Genomic DNA, 17,441 nt, shown 5'->3' with positions numbered 1-17,441 from the left:
TCTGCAAGCATAATTGCTAGGGGTGGGAATCTTTGACTGTCTCACAATTGGATTTGATTCTGGTTTTTGGCTCTGCAAATTAATTCAGAATTGATTTTTGATTCAAAAAGATTTTTTGAGTCAAAATGATTTGATTGACAATGATTTATTTCTGCTTCAATTTATGGATGTGCAAAGAATCGTCATGATCTACTCCAGTCCGACTCGCTAACGCTAATTAGCGCGCTACTCATGGCACTTTTATCACTCGAAAGAACAGCTTGTCATACAAAACACTTCAGGATTGTATACAGAGAAGCATGTTAACATTACTCAATGGCATATGCTCTTCCTATGGTGCAAAAAAAAAACACTTTTACTGGCATAACTTGATCGTGACTTTTTCCTTCTACTCTCGTATGTGGCTGCAAATTTAACAGTGTATAAGAACGCGTGGAACCACACTGCCCCCAAGTGACCAAATCGTGTACAACATAAACAGCGCTTCCAATAAAGGGCAAGCCAGTATAAAATTATTTAAATAAAATCGATTTGGGGACATTTAAAATCGATTCTGAATCGTACTAAATGAGAATCGCGATTCTTATGAGAATTGATTTTTTGGGCGCACCCCTAATAATTGCCTAATGATGCCACAAGATGGCAGTAAAGCAATAACTTTTATAGAGCGAAAGCTTTGGCTCAAGCACAAAAAAGCAAATAGGAAAATGGAAAAATCCGCAAATTGTGATTTGCGAATATGCTGGGAAACACTACACACCCATTGACTACTTTGTATTCACTATAAAATGTTTTCTTTCAGCATTACATTATCTAACGTGAATGTGACTCGTTTGCCTATATGTGCCCTGCGAATGACCGGCGACCAGTCCAGGGTGTAGCCTGCATGATTCTCAGAATTGTGAGGCAGACGCGCTAACCACTAGTCCGCCGCATTCTTAATTTCCATGAATTAACATCGTCTGGATGCCGCGTGCTCCAAAAGAGCAAATTCTTCATCCACACCCGCCTTTGACTAAAGTTGTCAGTTAGGGGAATTGTTTATGATTATGGCAGTTGATAAACTTCACCTGAATGCGACGTGTCATTAATGTGTGAGAGATATTCTCTCGGCAGATGGAAACCCGGGCGTTGTAAATCAGCTTCATGAGGAGCAGATGGTGCACATGTTTGCTGTTGATGTGCTGTGCTACTCATTTAAATCCAGTGTTTTTGTTAGGTTTTTTTTTTTTTTGCACAGGCCCTGACACTACTGCTCCTGCCAGGCCCACAAAATGCTCTCCAATTACAGGAAAAAGGAGTGCCACGGGCCCACAGACAAGTCCATCTGCTGCCAAGCTTTTATTCCATTTTGGAAAGGGGTTGCCATGCCTTCCAAACATTTCCCAGTCCACAACAGACCAGTGTGTGTGTGTGTGTGTGTGTGTGTTTTATGAAACTGTGTTTTTGCATTGGACGCACACGTGTTGAGAGGAAACAAGCGCACACACACATATACACTGGCATCGAGTGACACACAATGGACCGACTCAAATAGACGTGTTGTTTCTGGTTCAAGTCCATCCATCACATCAATAAAATCTGGGTCGACTAGCGCTGCCTGCCTGAGGGGGGCTTCCCTCCCTCCCTCCCTCCAACCCTCACTCTCGTTCAACCATACTGTAAATTCAAGTCATACGCTCAAGACAATAACTGCAGGAAAAGGAAATATCTATTTACAGTTGACTGTCTGAAGTGGAAGGGTTCGGTGGTTGGACAACTTGGAACTTGAGCGAAACTTTCCAGGAAACTAGGATCCCAAATTAGGACAAGAATCAAGAATATGAACAAATAAAGTTTCTATTTTCAAAAGGTCATTACAGATTGAAAGAGATACGATTTTTGAGTACTAATACACCACATTTGAACACGATCAAATAAAACTGTGCCCCTATAGGCAGCATTCACATGATGTCATGTGGCCCACATTGTGTGCCGTTCACGGGCCCATGGAATGTCGAATGAGAACAGACGAAGAAGTGTCCGGAATTTCAAAGATAAATCGAAAGGATTTGCAACCGACAAGGTCGACCAAAGTGTGTTCTGAACATTTTGATTTTGTCATTGTAAGATGGTAAAAATGCTTTTAACATAATGCGATTATGATATATGTGAGCCGCTAGCCATGGCTAGCACTGGCTAAAAATACATCTGGTGGTCAAGATGTTTGATTTTGAGATCTCTCCAAATACCCTCCATAAGCTCTCTATTTTCTTTTAACAGCTTCCCAAAAGTCAAAATTGTAGTTAAAGTGTACATAAATAAGTATAAGTATGAATAATTTTTGTTGTAACATGCTAGCACTACTCCTCCACGTTGAGAGGAACCAGTTGAGGTGGCTCGGGCATCTGGTTCGGATGCCTCCTGGACGCCTCCCTGGGGAGGTGTTCCGGGCATGTCCTACCGGCGGGAGGCCCCGGGGACGACCCAGGACACGCTGGAGAGACTACGTCTCTCGGCTGGCCTGGGAACGCCTTGGGATCCCGTCGGAGGAGCTGGGTGAAGTGGCTGGGGAGAGGGAAGTCTGGGCTTCCCTGCTAAAGCTGCTGCCCCCGCGACCCGACCCCGGATAAGCGGAATTGAAGACGGATGGACGGACGGATGCTAGCACTAATAGTTAGCGTGGTTGGGAAATTCGTTAACTTGGTTTAAAAGATGACTTGACTTAAAAATAACCCGATATTCTTCACCTCAAATTCACAAACGATAAATGCACATAGCAACGATAAAAGCCGAAAGTACAGAAGACGCAAAAATGTCCGTGTTTTGGGATCGAGCCATCCTACCTCAGAGCATACGTGATGTTGCCATGTAGTCCGGTCCGGGCAGTATCCACTAATCAAACGTGTCAACGTATACCGGTGCAAGAAGTGCTAAGCTAAATCTTCCGCATATGTCTTGCTTACACAAGTAATGTTAGAGGAAGATGGGGGTGACATTCATCAATAACAACAACAAAAACACAATAGAAACCGCTGGAAAGTTGACCCTCCAGAAGGGGCTATATCTATCCATAAAAAATAAAATAAAATGACTAGACTATGAATCTTATGCACATATCCCCCAGTGGGATCCAATTAGCTTGAAATTCAACCTCTTGGTACGCCTTCCATATCACTGCTATGAACACTACAAAGTAATGTACTGTATGCGTGTACTAAATTCATGAGCATCTGAAGAATGACCACGTATGTGCGACCAAAGCCAACATGGCTGACTCAGGCCTCTGGAGATGCAATCAGAGTGAAATCAGAGATTACTCACAGACAAGGCAGCCATGATGAAGATGGAGGCGGACAGCTGTCTCCGTACCTTTGACCCGCTTGCCTGCTCATGGTTGAATGGACTGAGATGACCCTAACACCGTGACCACCACCTGGGGAGAGAAGAGATACTGATTGACCCCTTGGTCTGGCACCTAGCTGAAAGACGACGATTTCAATTTGTACGAGTATGACTTAAGATTGGGTGTGGAAGTGCAAACAAAGTACAAGTAAAACCAAACACTCGGTCCAAAAACAATCACATTTCCACGTTTTGGTGAAACCTGGTAGGCACGTAAACACACAGTCGTCGTTCTCATTGCCAGATTGCAGAGGTGGCAACTCCAGGTCCAGAAAGTAACCCTTTAGGCCCTGATGCTAGCTAGCTATTTAGATAGCTCCCTAGCAGGTAAACAAGCACCATGGGAGCTAGCTAGCTAGCTAGCATCATGGGAGCTAGCTAGCTAGCTAGCACCTGAAAGTGAAAACCCTGCCACAGTTTGGCATTAGCCCCTGATGCTAGCTAGCTATCTCGATAGCTCCCTAGCAGGTAAACAAGCACCATGGGAGCTAGCTAGCTAGCTAGCACCATGGGAGCTAGCTAGCTACCTAGCACCTGAAAGTGAAAACCCTGCCACAGTTTGGCTTTAGCCCCTGATGCTAGCTAGCTAGCCATTGATGGGCACTCACTGTGTAAAAAAACACCAAAATATCAGAACCACAGGGACGACATTCATCCAAAGTTTTATTCATTAGTGGAACTCAGAGTTCAAAGCAAACACGGTGAATCAGCATTTAGCTGTTACGCTGCATGCAAATGGAATAAGATAACCCAAATGTAATCAAATTTTACAAAATAGTTTTCTTGCACTCTGTTCTTTTAGTAATTTTGCTACTTCTACTTTTTATTTCTTTACTTTGCTTTTAAATGTCTTAAATTGTTTGTATTTTTTTCTTTGCACCTCCCGACGTCACTGTCTAGGTCGCGCCCCTTAAAGGCACTCATTCAGTCAATCCACTTTTGTGTTGATGGTGAGGAAACCTCAGGACATTTGCATCGCGTGTGGATTCCACATTGGAAGCGAGGATAATCGCTAATGGCGGCGGTGGCGAGTTGTTGTAATGCGGGCGTGCACAGGAAAGGCGCCTGCATGCCTCCGTCACACATCTGTAAACATGTGCAGACGAGAGGGCAGCGCTGGGAGATGTTATCAACGCAGACATTAAGCTAGTGGCAAGATAGCCAATGGATATGAAACTGATAAACTGGGTCCACATTAAATCTGACTTCTGCTAGCAAAAAAAAAAAAGGAAAAAAAAGACAGTCGTTATGTAATGATTTACGAAGGCGTATTAGGGCCACGTATATATATTTTTTTTTTTACAGAGGTGGGGTAATATTCAGAGCAAAAAACGTGCAAATTTGCCACACAAAATTTTTTTCTCGTAATTTTGCCACAAAAACTCGAAAATTTGAGAGTTAAAAAAGTGGCAGTTTTTTTTACATTCATTTTGGCAACGAAAGCATTTAATTTGATAAGTTCACATACTAGAGACAGAAGCTTCCTGCTCAAGATTTCCCACCGAACACTAATCTGTGTGAATGGGCGCAAAAGGCGTTGGTGTGGTTCAGAGTCAAGGATAGGTCGAGATAGTCGTGTTTGATCTGGCTGGGAAGGAGGACCATTAGTCGGCTTAGAAAAGCATTGATAAAGCTATCATGTGTCCAGCATTTTTTTCCTCCCAGCCCAGAAAATCCTTTCAGGTCCAATGACATTGAAAGCCTCGTGTATAGAAGGTGACACTGAGATTGAGGCTTACTGTACACGCTCATCCGCCGGCGTTTAGTCTCGTGTTTTCACTCCGCCTTTTCATCCTCGCAGTCAATGTCAAACATGAGTCATTGTGCGAAAAGGTCCACATGCAGCGGGGGGGAACCCAGCGACAATAGGCCGCCTTTGGCTGTAAGGTAAGCAAACACTGCAAAGGGTTTAGCTCCATATTTGCTATATTATTCCCCCCTCACCCCTAAAATTCTTAAATGTCAATGTTTATATTCATTTTCATCTGTTTTATTAAAATTCAAATCACATTCAAGTGCAAGTCAACCATAAACATTTCTTGACATTAATATGTTATACGTGACATTCTGATTAATATTAAATTTTTTGAAATATGAGTTATGAATCAAAATCCAACTATTTTTATCCATCTCAGGGGGGCGGCCATTTTGCCACTTGCTGTCGACGGAAGATGACATGCTGCTCAGTGCTCAGGTAACAACCAATCAGAGCTCACCTGTTTTCTGAAGCTGCACTGTGATTGGTTGTTACCTGAGACCTGAGCAACATTGATGTCATCTTCAGTCGACAGCAAGTGGCAAAATGGCCGCCCCCTGAGATGGGTAAAAACAGCTGGATTTCGCTGCTTAACTCATATTCCACTAACGCAATATTAGCCAAAATACCATATTTAGTGGGGCTGCATAGAACATATTATTGTCCCAAATATTTTGGGAGGGTTGACTTCCTCTTTACATAAATTGGTGTACTTTTAATATACCAGTCCTTAAAATAGTACAATTTATTAATAATAAATATTTATAATAATAATAAAAATGTTTTTTTTTTTAACTAATTAACTAGTACATATTTAGTAGATTAATTGTAATTTTTCTACATTTATCATGTGTATATGAACATATTATTGTCACAAATATTTTGGGAGGGTTGACTTCCTCTTTACATAAATTGGTGTACTTTTAATATACCAGTCCTTAAAATAGTACAATTTATTAATAATAAATATTTATAATAATAATTAAAATGTTTTTTTAACTAATTAACTAGTACATATTTAGTAGATTAATTGTCATTTTTCTACATTTATCATGTATATATTTATCATGTGTATATATATATATATATATATATATATATATATATATATATATATATATATATATATATATATATATATATATATATATATATATATATATATAGTTTTTATATTAGTAAATAACTGGTTAGTTCATAGCAATGAAATCAATTACAAGTAAATTAATTACAAATGAGAATTAACTTTTAATTCATTTTTACAATAAACTATTACCCTGTATACATATTTTCCAGAGACATTAAGAATTTTGTCTGTTTTGAAAATCAAATAGGCCTTGAGCCTTTTGTAACCAAATGTTTGTCAAGCCTGGTTAAGCAAGTCACACAAAAGACACAGATACACACGGCGTGTGTGCTCTGCGAGCGTGGGGCCGCTTGCGTGCCATCCGTGTGCGCGGCGATCAAACAGTGCCGGGCGCTTTTGTTTGGAGATGCACTTCACGCCCGTCTGAGAATTGGACGACTTCATCATTAGTCTTGATAAGGGAGATGCAGGGAGTGTTGGAGGAAGGAACGGTAGCCGACTTCCCTATGTAGAACATTTTCCCAAGGTGAAAGTCCATTCTCAAGTGTTTATCTGAGTCCTTCAGGGATAGGCCTAATAAATACATACACGGGTAGCACGGTGGGTTAGTGGTTCGCATGTCGGCCTTGCAATTCCTAGGCTTAGGGTTTGAATCTTGGGTACAATGCTTCCCACATCCAACAAGAAAAGAGAAATAAAGTAAAAGAGTCGAGTGAGCGAGTGTGTGACGCAACAATGCAGCGAGCGGTGTTACGACGTGCACAACACGCTGTGCACATTTCCAAGGCTGGCTTGCAGGATTTCCCAGCCGACTTCAGCGCGAGACAGCCACAAAAGGCATTCTTCAGCCGTCATCTGATGATGTGTACGCTGGTTTTTGAAATTGAGCGCAATGCCGTTTTACCGAGGCCTTCTAAGGACTCCGGTGGGGATTGGAAAGCCCCACAACCCCGCTCCACCCCGTCTATTATGGCGGGCTCGCTCTCCGGGGAGCAACCCGCCTAACACGGGACACTGGCTCGGATGGCCTCCGCGGGCCTCATGAAGAAGTGGAATGAAAGGAGGAAGAGTTGTTTTTTCGACTGTTGTGATTTCTATCCACTGTAAGTGTAAATAAACAAACACAAGGCCAGCAGCAGGAGGAGGACATGGAGGGGGGGTTGGCATATACTTCTTGGCTTGAGCCGTGAGAGAGCAGCTCATTTACACACACACACACACACACACACACAAACACGCGCGCAAGCCATTCTTATATTTTGAAGTTACAATAACAGTCAGAGGTTATGATGTGAAAACATCCCACCACAAACTCATTTGCGACTTTTACCGGAATCTGAGCTTGCTTTGTGGCTTACAATATTTAGATTCATGAAAACAACACAGTGGTGCCTTGAGATTTGAATGACCAGATTTACAAGGTTTTTGATACAAGCCATCATTCGGGCAATTGCTTATTGTGAATTCATTAAAAAAAGATTCTTTAAATGTTAAATAAAAGTTTACTACAAAACTAAAGATAAGACACAGAATGAAATCTTGTATATTTAATCAAAACCAGATTAACTTCCTGCTAGCTAAATGCTAACACCCAATGCAATGCAATTGTTTTTTGTCAAAAGTAAATTCGTAACCCATTCGAATTGATTTGGGATTCACTTCGAATTGATTTGGGATTCACTTCTTTTTTTTTTTTTTAATTAAAAAAAATTTAATAAATGTTTTTTTTTTAAATACATATACATATATATATACACACATATATATATATATATATATATATACTTTTTTTTTGTATGTGGGTGAGTATGTGTATGTACGTGTGTGTGTGTGTGTGTGTGTGTGTGTGTGTGTGTGCGTGCGTGCGTGCGAGCGTGTGTGTATTCATCAGTTCACCTAAAGCCCATTAAAAAAAATCCCATACTAATAATATAATATAATAATAAATTGCCAAATGCAGAAACATCAATGTAAGTTATCACGATGTAGTGGCTCTCGCTAACAGACAGAATTAAGTAACCAGAATTAGGTTAAAAAATTCTATATACGTAGACCATGTTTCTATAAATTTTGATATTTGGTTTTTATTTGAGGCAGATATTTTTTCCATTAAAATGTGATTTATGAGGAGGTTAGACCATTGGTCGATATTCAGAGTTTGTTTATTTTTCCAGTTAACAAGAATTGTTTTTTTAGCGATAGTAAGGGCTACAAGTGTAGATTGAAATTGTTTATGTGGTAAGTCAGTTGTTGTTAGGTCACCTAGCAAACACAAGTTTGGAGATAAAGGTATCCTACAGTCCAAAATAGCGGAAAGTTTTTCTAAGACTTTAGTCCAGAAATACATAACCGGAGTACATAACCATAAAGCATGAACATAAGTGTCTGTAGTGTTTTGTAAGCATTGGAGACAAATGTCGGAGTCTGAGAGTCCCATTTTCTTCATCATATATTGAGTAATGTATGTTCTGTGAATAATTTTATATTGGATAAGTTGTAAATTTGTGTGTTTTGTCATTTTAAATGCGTTTTCACAAACTTGAATCCAAAAGTCAGGTTCCGGTGCAATAGACAAGTCTGTCTCCCATTTCGAGATGGGTAAAGACATTTTATCAGTATATGAAAGTAACGTATATATTTTTGAAAGGATTCACTTCTAAAACAGTAAAGCAATCGCAAACGCAGTTAGGGTGCGAGGCCGAGCTAGAAAACTTTTTGAACAACTTTTTGAACACAAACGGTCGCAACGCATGCAGGCGAAGCATTCAACAACACTCGATTTTTTCCCCGCAAGTACTTTTAGATACTGGCTAGACTTTATTCATCCTATGAGAGAAATTAAGAAGTTTTAGGAACAAGGTTCGAGGCCGGTCCGGAGCAATCATGAAAATGACACATAATAGTGCCACATCAGCATGTTTATACATTCTACATGCGTGCGTACATGGAAGGCCATCTAATGGCACCGAGATCCAAATCGCACTGATGTAAGTCAACGGATAAACAAAGAAAGTCCTTGTTGGCTGTCGTACGGTGATGTTGCATCAGTAAAATGTTAACATGTGAACAGGCCTTGTTAAAGGGTGGCTACCTGTGTAGCATGCAAGACGTCAGCGAGGGATTGATTAGGTGTCACGAGTTTTATGAGCTTTCACTCCACTTTTCGGCATTAGTCACTCTTACAAACCTCGTTCTATTTCTGTTTCCAATCAGCCCTTTCTTCTCTCGTTGCTGATAAAAACAACAAAGATGCTCTTTGTGTTGACAGAGTAAACCCTCATGTGTAAAAAGAAGGCCTCGCCTTTTTGCGATAGCGGAGAAAATGCAATTTAACGGCTTCAAAGGCGGCTCGTGTTTGCTTGGAGATTGGCTTCACTTTTCACATTGAATGTGCCCTAATTGAATTGTCCTATTTTTACTTACGTCGAAAATGCCCTGACTGACCCCTGTCACATGTAACCCTCCTCTTCCCTAACATTCGCTGGGAACAATTTATTAATAATAAAAAAAAAAAAGGAAAAGCCCAGAACAATGAGGGCCACTCGGACGAAAAATACAAATATGAGTTGTAAGTACAAGGAGGGAAAAAAAGGCAGGATTAAAACAGGAATTGTGAGGAAAAGTTGGAATGTACGCACAGCAACACGCAATTTTCAGAATATACGTTATATTTTGTAGAATAAAATTTAAATTTGGGGACAAAAATTAAAGGATACAGTCCCCCCCCCCCCCCCCCCCCCAAAAAAGTGCAATTTCAATCATATGACTTTTTGCATTATTATTCTGTGGAATTAATTGTTTTTTTCTTATGACCGTCGACAGCACATCATATGATAAAAAAGCAAACTTCTTCCATCGACTGTTTTATCTGCATGTGCATATCACAGAGGCCGTAACGGTGTTTGTCGCCACCACAAAGAGACCACAAAGTGTTTTCAAATGTGTGTCATATGACCGCTCCCCCACCAGAAGTCTCCACCACTTTTAAAGTGCAGCCATATGGACGTAAAAGCCGAATAAAAAAGCCACAAGGCTTACTTTTTTGTTTTTGTTTGCTGTTTAGACAGTGGATCTCAAACACCAGCTATTGCTTTTGTGATGTGCGTAAAAGAGACATTTATCCGGATCAAAATATTTACCAAACAGCTTCCTCCGATTGATGTTCAGGTTCCAGGACATGAGTCGAAGACGCTAAAGACAGAAGATCATTGTTGTTACTGTTGTGCTATCCTCCATATTTATTTATTTTATTTTTTTTACTAAATCCATACTCATGTGTTGTTCTATGGCTCATAAGTCAAATCATTTTGCGGGTCGTAAGTCATAATTTCTGGATCTGCATTCAAATTGAAATTCAATGCAATCGTGTCTCTTTTTAACTCTTTGACTGCCAAAAACGTTATATAACGTTTAGTAAAATCCTATGGAGGAGTGCCAAAGACGTTAAAATACGTTTTTTCAAAACAGAGGTGAAACTAACCATTTTCTATTGTTGATTACTGAAAAACGGAGTAAGGTAAAAACAAACTTTTTTTTCTGATGAAAGATGAGAGTCCAATCTTTCATTTGGTAGTATGAGTGTTTCCATAGTCCAAAAACATAATTTTCTGTGGACCTTGAAAGATCAGTCAAAAATGCTTAAATCGGCTGGCACCCACGGCATCCCTTTTCTGAAACGTCTGGCAGTCAAAGAGTTAAAGTCTTCACGCTTCACTTACAATTCCTGGATCTGCTTTCACTTTGGAATTTAATGTGATCTTCTTTGGGTCAACCGGAGCCATTTTTTTCAGGGTCTTCCATTACAATTGCTAGATTTTCTTTCACACCAGAATTTAACGCCATCGGAAGTTCCTTTTCCCATGAGGCAACTGGAGACATCTTTTGGGGTCTGCATTCACAATGATATTTAACGCAGTCTCCTTTGGCACATTTGTAAATGGGATCCATCTTTTTTTTTTGTGTGTGCCTTCCATCACAGTTCCTGTGTCTGCGCTCGGAATGAAATCTAAAGGGGTCTCCTTCAGCCTTTTAGTACCGATAATTGGAACCATCTTTTTTGGGTATCTGGTAACAGTTTCCAGATCTGCATCAACACAAATGCATGTCAATTGGAGCCATCCTCTACAATTTGTGTACCATTTCACCTGAAGCAAAAATACTAGAGCTGCCACCAGTTGCAAACAATCCTATACACAATCCTGATTTGATTGAAAACTCATAAACAAGCAATGACGACATCATCTGCTGGATCATACGGCTCTCTCACCGCCGCCGCAACTTGCCCCGATGCATGAGGACTGCAACATATCAAAACACAGCTTTCCTACTACCAGTAAGCTTGTAAAAGAAACAAAAACGTGCAATTAAGATTTGGACAGATGCCAACGGAGAGTAACTTTCCAACATCACACAACCTTGTAAACACTGACTGATGGACATTAACGTCATAAATCTTACAGATAATTACTGTTTCATGAAAAGGGAATAGTAGTCATTAAAATTGTGTTTTCTGAAATGCGTGTCAGCTTATCATTGATCCCTTGACTGGATCGACTCCAGGCTTCCTGACCTAGCTTGTTTTTATACACGACTTCTTTTTTTCCCCCAGTAGGCCTCCACACCTTCGAGCAGTTTATTTTGTGGGTGATTGTTGGCGGTGAGTCCAACTCAAGCTGTCAAGCAGAAAGGGGGGGTGGGGGGGGGTTGGGTATTGAGTAGCGTGCCTGATGTGAAAATTGAAGGTTTAAGAGAGAGCGTGCGATCAAAAACGTTGCTCTTTCTCCTTTTGTGCAATACGGATGGGGAGGTTTTCCTCAACACATGTTCTGTATCACAGCCATGCGTCTTTTAAAAGAGTTATTGAGCTTGTCCTTAATGTGAATAGCAGCCATAGATTTGGCTTTGGCTTTGGCTTTACTCTAGAATGAGACCTCACACTCGGGCCATTTCATTAGCCACTACCGATTAACCTAATGGGATCTGACACAAGACGGTTATGTTGCATTCATATTGCACTGATTTGAGAGGATGAAAAAGTTTTTTTTTTAAATAATGGTTTGACTTGTAATATGAAAAATACATTGTAGGGAGTACATACAGGGATGTGGAGTTGATATATACACTTGAGTTGCATTAAAAGCTTTTAAAAATTAAAAGTTTCAAGTTTGAGATGGAGGACATTACTTTGTAGGGAATGCATACAGGTATGTGAAATTCACACACACTAATATTTAATGGGGATGAAGAAATGTTAGGAGCGCATACAGATAGGTGGGCGTTCATACACAATATTTGGAGATGCATCAAATAGGTTTAAAATCATAGTTTGACTTTCGAATGGGAGGACCAGACATTGTATTACGAACTGCAAAAATAATGTCTCAACTTTTGATTTGCATGAGCAGCCATTGTAAGGAGCACATACAGCTAGGTAGGTACGTCGAGTTCATACGCACTACAATATTCTGAGGTGCATCGAAAACTTTTCAAAAACGTTTTGTCTTTAAATTGGGAGGACTAGAAATTGTAGAGTGCGTCGAGGTACGTGGAATCCAATCGGACTTTTTTGAGATGCATCAAAAACATTTTTTTTTTTTTTTTGAAAGCGCATACAGGCAAAGTGGAGTCCATATGCACTGTGTTCTCACCAAACTACTGTAACCTTAAAAGTCAAGACATTTTTGACTGGATCGTTTACATGTGATTTTCACGTGTCCTTAATTTTTCACTTACTACTACTGCCATTCCGCAATGTCTCAAATGGAGCCGTCCTCCGTTGCAAAGAATAGGCTCGATGTTTACGGCCATTCCAATGGGGTTATCGCTATTGCAGGAAGTGCGTGTGTGATGAAGGAAGCCTAGCTAACAAAATAAACACACACCACACCTTGTACTGTCTTGTCCTGTTAGATCCTGTCTCGCTGCGTCTGGCAGGCTGCTGCCGTTGCCTCTGGGTCAACACGAGTGACAGTTTTTACAAACCCGACGTAACGGCTGACTTTAAACATGACGTTGAGCTGGAGTTTCATATCATAATAAATATACTTAAAATCACATTTAAAATCATCCTCAAAGGCCCCTGTATTAAATTAATTACCAAAGACTAAAACTGACATTTTCGTTATAATAATAGTTAGTTTTACTGTAGTTAGTTTTGTAAAACATAAAATGTAGTTTCAGTTAGCTTTAGTTTTTTAAAAAGCCTTTTATTCAAGATTTTATTTCATTAACGAATTAATGCTATTTTTTTTAGTTTGTTTTTTCGTTAGTTAACTAAAATAACCTTGGTAACAACCAATCAGAGCTCAGAAAGCAGGTGAGCTGTGATTGGTCGTTACCTGAGCAACACTCATGTCCTCTTCAGTCGACAGCAAGTGGCAAAATGGCCGACCCTTGAGATGGTTAAAAATGGCTAGATTTTGCTTCATAAGTCTTATTCACAAATGTAATATTAACTCTTTGACTGCCAAAAACGTTAAATAACGTTTAGTAAAATCCTATGGAGGAGTGCCAAAGACGTTAAGACGTTTTTTTTTCAAAACAGGTGAAAATAACCATTTTCTATTGTTGATTACTCAAAAACGGAATAAGGTAGAAACAAACTTTTTTTTCTGATGGAAGATGAGAGTCCAATCTTTTTTTGGCAGTATGTGCGTTTCCATAGTCCAAACACATAATTTTCTATGGACCTTGAAAGATCAGTCAAAATGCTTAAAATCGGCTGGCACCCACGGCATCCCTTTTCTGAAAACGTCTGGCAGTCAAAGAGTTAATCAGAATGCCATGTTTAGACTAGTGAGGTCAAGAAATGTTTAAGGTTGACTTCAAGAAGCTTGCGCAATGTGTTCTACCAAGGCTGCCACCTAGTGTTCAATCAAAGCAGCTACATTTGACCGTTCACAAAGGTTTTATCAACACGTTGTGGCACAACCTGAACAAAAGCAACAGCCTCTCTACCACACAATGTTCCCCTCGCAGGTTATTTCTGGTGGCCAAGGATGAAAGACGGGCCACAAAGGAAAGAATGTGGTTCCTGTTGTGGTCTTAGAGGGTCAATGGCAAGTAGATGTGGGGGCGGGGAGTCTGCTTTTCTCAATTTGGGTGGCCCCCAGGGAAGGTTGTGTGAGGGGGGGAGGGGAAGGGGGGGGGGGTATAATAAGCATGAGTCAAGGTCTGAGAAGGGGTGGGAGGACAGGGAAACGGGTGCCAGACCTGGACAAGGTCCAAGGGATGTTATGGGAACAGGACAACACAAAGGACGGCACCTCGGTGTCGAGATGGGAGTGTTTGAATGAGGCTCGGAGTTGAAGTCGAGACCGCGACTGAATCCAAATAGCGAGGGGGAGTCGAGCAGAACCAAAGAAGCCACTAACGCGAAACACATGCAACAGAAGCATGTGTGCACTCTACATGCGAGTGGCAGTCATCTGTCTTGCGTCTTTGGCATCGAGACGTCTTGTGGGAGGGAAGCAGTAACCCTGATAGGATTCTGCAGAGCCAGTTCGGCCGGCGCCAAGCACAATACGCAGCAATTGAAGCAGAATAAAGATAATGAGAGAGACAACACATGCCTTTCGCTCAAAGAAAGTACATCGCCAGCTTGTCTTGGGGGTGGCGTGATGACGTTCACACATTATCCAAAAGTGAAGCATATTGTTTGATGAGCTAGGAAAGAAAGTAGAGAGCACGAAATATACTTTTTTTTTTTTTTTTAAGTGGAAGTCAACCTTAAACAAATCTTGACAATATGTTATATGTGACCTCACTAGTCTATACATGACTTTCTGATTAATATTACATTTGTGGAATAAGAGTTATGAAGCAAAATCCAGCCGTTTTAGTCCATCTCAGGGGGGCGGCCATTTTGCCACTTGCTGTCGACTGAAGATGACATCAATGTTGCTCAGGCAACGACCAATCACTGCTCACCTGTTTTCTGAAGCTGCGCTGGATATTGCTGCTTAACTCATATTCCACAAATGTAATATTAATCAGAATGTCATGTTTAGACTAGTGAGTCACATATAACATTATTGTCAAGAATTTTTTGGGGGGGGTTGACTTCCCCTTTAAATCTGCTTTTCATTGTCCTGTCGGTTTCTGGTATGTGCAATACGTGTAGCCACACAGCTAAGTGAAATATCTATCTATTTATCTAATTGAGAGAGAGAGAGAGAGAGAGAGAGAGAGAGAGAGAGAGAGAGAGAGAGAGAGAGAGAGAGAGAGAGAGAGAGAGAGAGAGAGAGAGAGAGGTTGCTTTATCCTTATTAGTTTATAATTCGCAGGGGGATTGGCAGTGGAAGTGACAAACTTATGTATCTGGTAACAATTTAAGTAACATTTTGAAATCATTCACTGTCACTTCCACTTCACATCACAATCCCGGAACCCGTGGCTTGGCCCAACTCAGTGTTCAAGACCCACATAATGATTTACTATTGTGAATATTGAACAGGTTTAATATTTACGATTGTTGGCCGTAGCAGATCAGAGAGGGGAAACCAAAAAAAACACTCAACACACCCCACACCACATCACTCGGTATAATCTTGCAGACATTCTAAACCGTTGCTGCCTTTGATCAAAATGGAGGGCAAATGCTTACATTTGGCCTGATTATCACTATGTGTATAAACCATAACAAAACTGACAATACAGCCATGTTTTTGTGTTTTTTGTTTTGCTTTTGGTAAAAGTACCTTTGCGCTTTGTGAGCTCATTCCAACAAAAAGTGTTGAGTCTCCGGCCAACATCAACGCTCCTCAGCAGGAAGCCTTCATCAGGTTGCTGCGGACCCTCTGATGGGCAGCAAAATTCAACTGCATAAACAAGAGTTTTTAATTCCTCATCTGCGCCCTGCAGTGTTTGCACACCCATTCTGATACTTAGTAAGGAGGCACGTGTGTGTGTGTGTGTCATAACATGCCAGTCAGCCATCCTTTAATTACTGAAATGACCCAGCCTGATGATGCCGCTAATGTTTAACAAACACAGGTGACAGGAGTGTGTGTGTGAGCATGTCTGTGTATGCTTGTGTGTGTGTGTGTGTTTCTGTGTGGGCAGGCGTTTGACATGTCAACTGCAAACAGGCCTCCTTAATTATCGCTCACATGCTAATGTGAGAAAGGGTGAAACAGCGCACTACCGTGACGAGCCAGCAGATGGCATCATTCCACAAAATTATTTTATTTTTTTTACTTTGGAGTTAGTGCACAAAAATGTATTGACACTAAAAACACAATTTTCTTACAAAATAATTTTATAGTGCTTTTTTTTTTCTTTTGTTAAGGAATAAAAAAATATTTGGACTTTTAGTTATGGGTAATGATGCAGCAAAAAATATGGGCAAAATCATGTCATACCTTTAAACTATAATTACTGACAAGTAAAATATTACTTATCAAATTTACCGATAATTACAACAACAAAAAAGAACATGTCCTTTCTGTTAGTCCAAAGAACCTTAAGCACACAGCGCCCTCTTCTGACAAATGGCGGGATATACAAAAATGAGCTCCCGTATACTGTGCCATAAAAATTGCCTTCACAAACATAATGCCTTTTATTCTTATTTTTAACAATATGACTGTTAATGTGGTTGCAATTTGTCCTCAATCAGGACTAAAAAGCAAAAGCAATAAAAATTGTTAATTAACTTGTTTTCTGCTACTTTATTTTTATGTTTGTGCTATTTTTCTTCAACTGCTTCTAGATTTCTGTATGAATTCAAAGCATTCCAATTTTTGCATGTTCAGCTCATTCCGGGTGATTGTATATCATTTCACGTCATGCAATATCATTCCAAATAATTCCGCAGGTTTTCATTCAGCTTTACAGCCTTCACATGCAATGTCTACAGAAATGGCATTCTCTAGTTTTTCACTAAAATTAAGTGTTGTTGCTAATTTGGTCCACTGGAGGGCCCGCTAACAACCACTGAAATGATATTCTGAAATGTGTCTGTTACTCAGGATTTGATGCAAATATTGTGCGCTCATTTTTGTTAAGAAAATTCAAATTCTGCAATAAAATAAAAAATAGGTGGGAATATTTGCAGAATTTACATGTAATTATTTGTACCAACAAAACCCAAAAATATTTTTGACGTGTTATTTACAGCTTATTCAGCCACTAGCAAACTGGGAGAGAGCTAATCGTAATATACTACTAGATCTAAAGCTGCATAGAACTCCTTGCCTTGTCTTCCCTCTATAC

The 17,441-nt window shown here is 40.1% G+C and overlaps 1 protein-coding gene across 6 annotated transcripts in view; it reads right to left on the bottom strand.

Moving 5' to 3' along the window:
• LOC144061335 (uncharacterized) overlaps positions 1–17,441 on the bottom strand; it is a 73,882-nt gene that overhangs the window by 29,218 nt on the left and 27,223 nt on the right. For 2 of the 6 annotated variants that reach the window (XM_077581687.1, XM_077581688.1), the window contains exons 3-4: positions 10,367–10,418; positions 3,304–3,415 (exon numbers count right to left, since the gene is read on the bottom strand). In XM_077581687.1, coding sequence (XP_077437813.1) covers positions 3,304–3,415; positions 10,367–10,418 — 164 coding nt within the window. Of the gene's footprint in view, positions 1–3,303; positions 3,416–5,170; positions 5,265–10,366; positions 10,419–17,441 lie in introns of those variants that run through there. The other 4 variants (XM_077581689.1, XM_077581691.1, XR_013296165.1 and 1 more) reach the window with 4 other exon arrangements.

This window comes from Vanacampus margaritifer, chromosome 12 (genome assembly GCF_051991255.1).
Source record: "Vanacampus margaritifer isolate UIUO_Vmar chromosome 12, RoL_Vmar_1.0, whole genome shotgun sequence".
NCBI lineage: Eukaryota > Metazoa > Chordata > Actinopteri > Syngnathiformes > Syngnathidae > Vanacampus > Vanacampus margaritifer.
The sequence above is the reverse complement of the archived record's forward strand: the minus strand, read 5'-3'. Positions and strand labels throughout refer to the sequence as shown.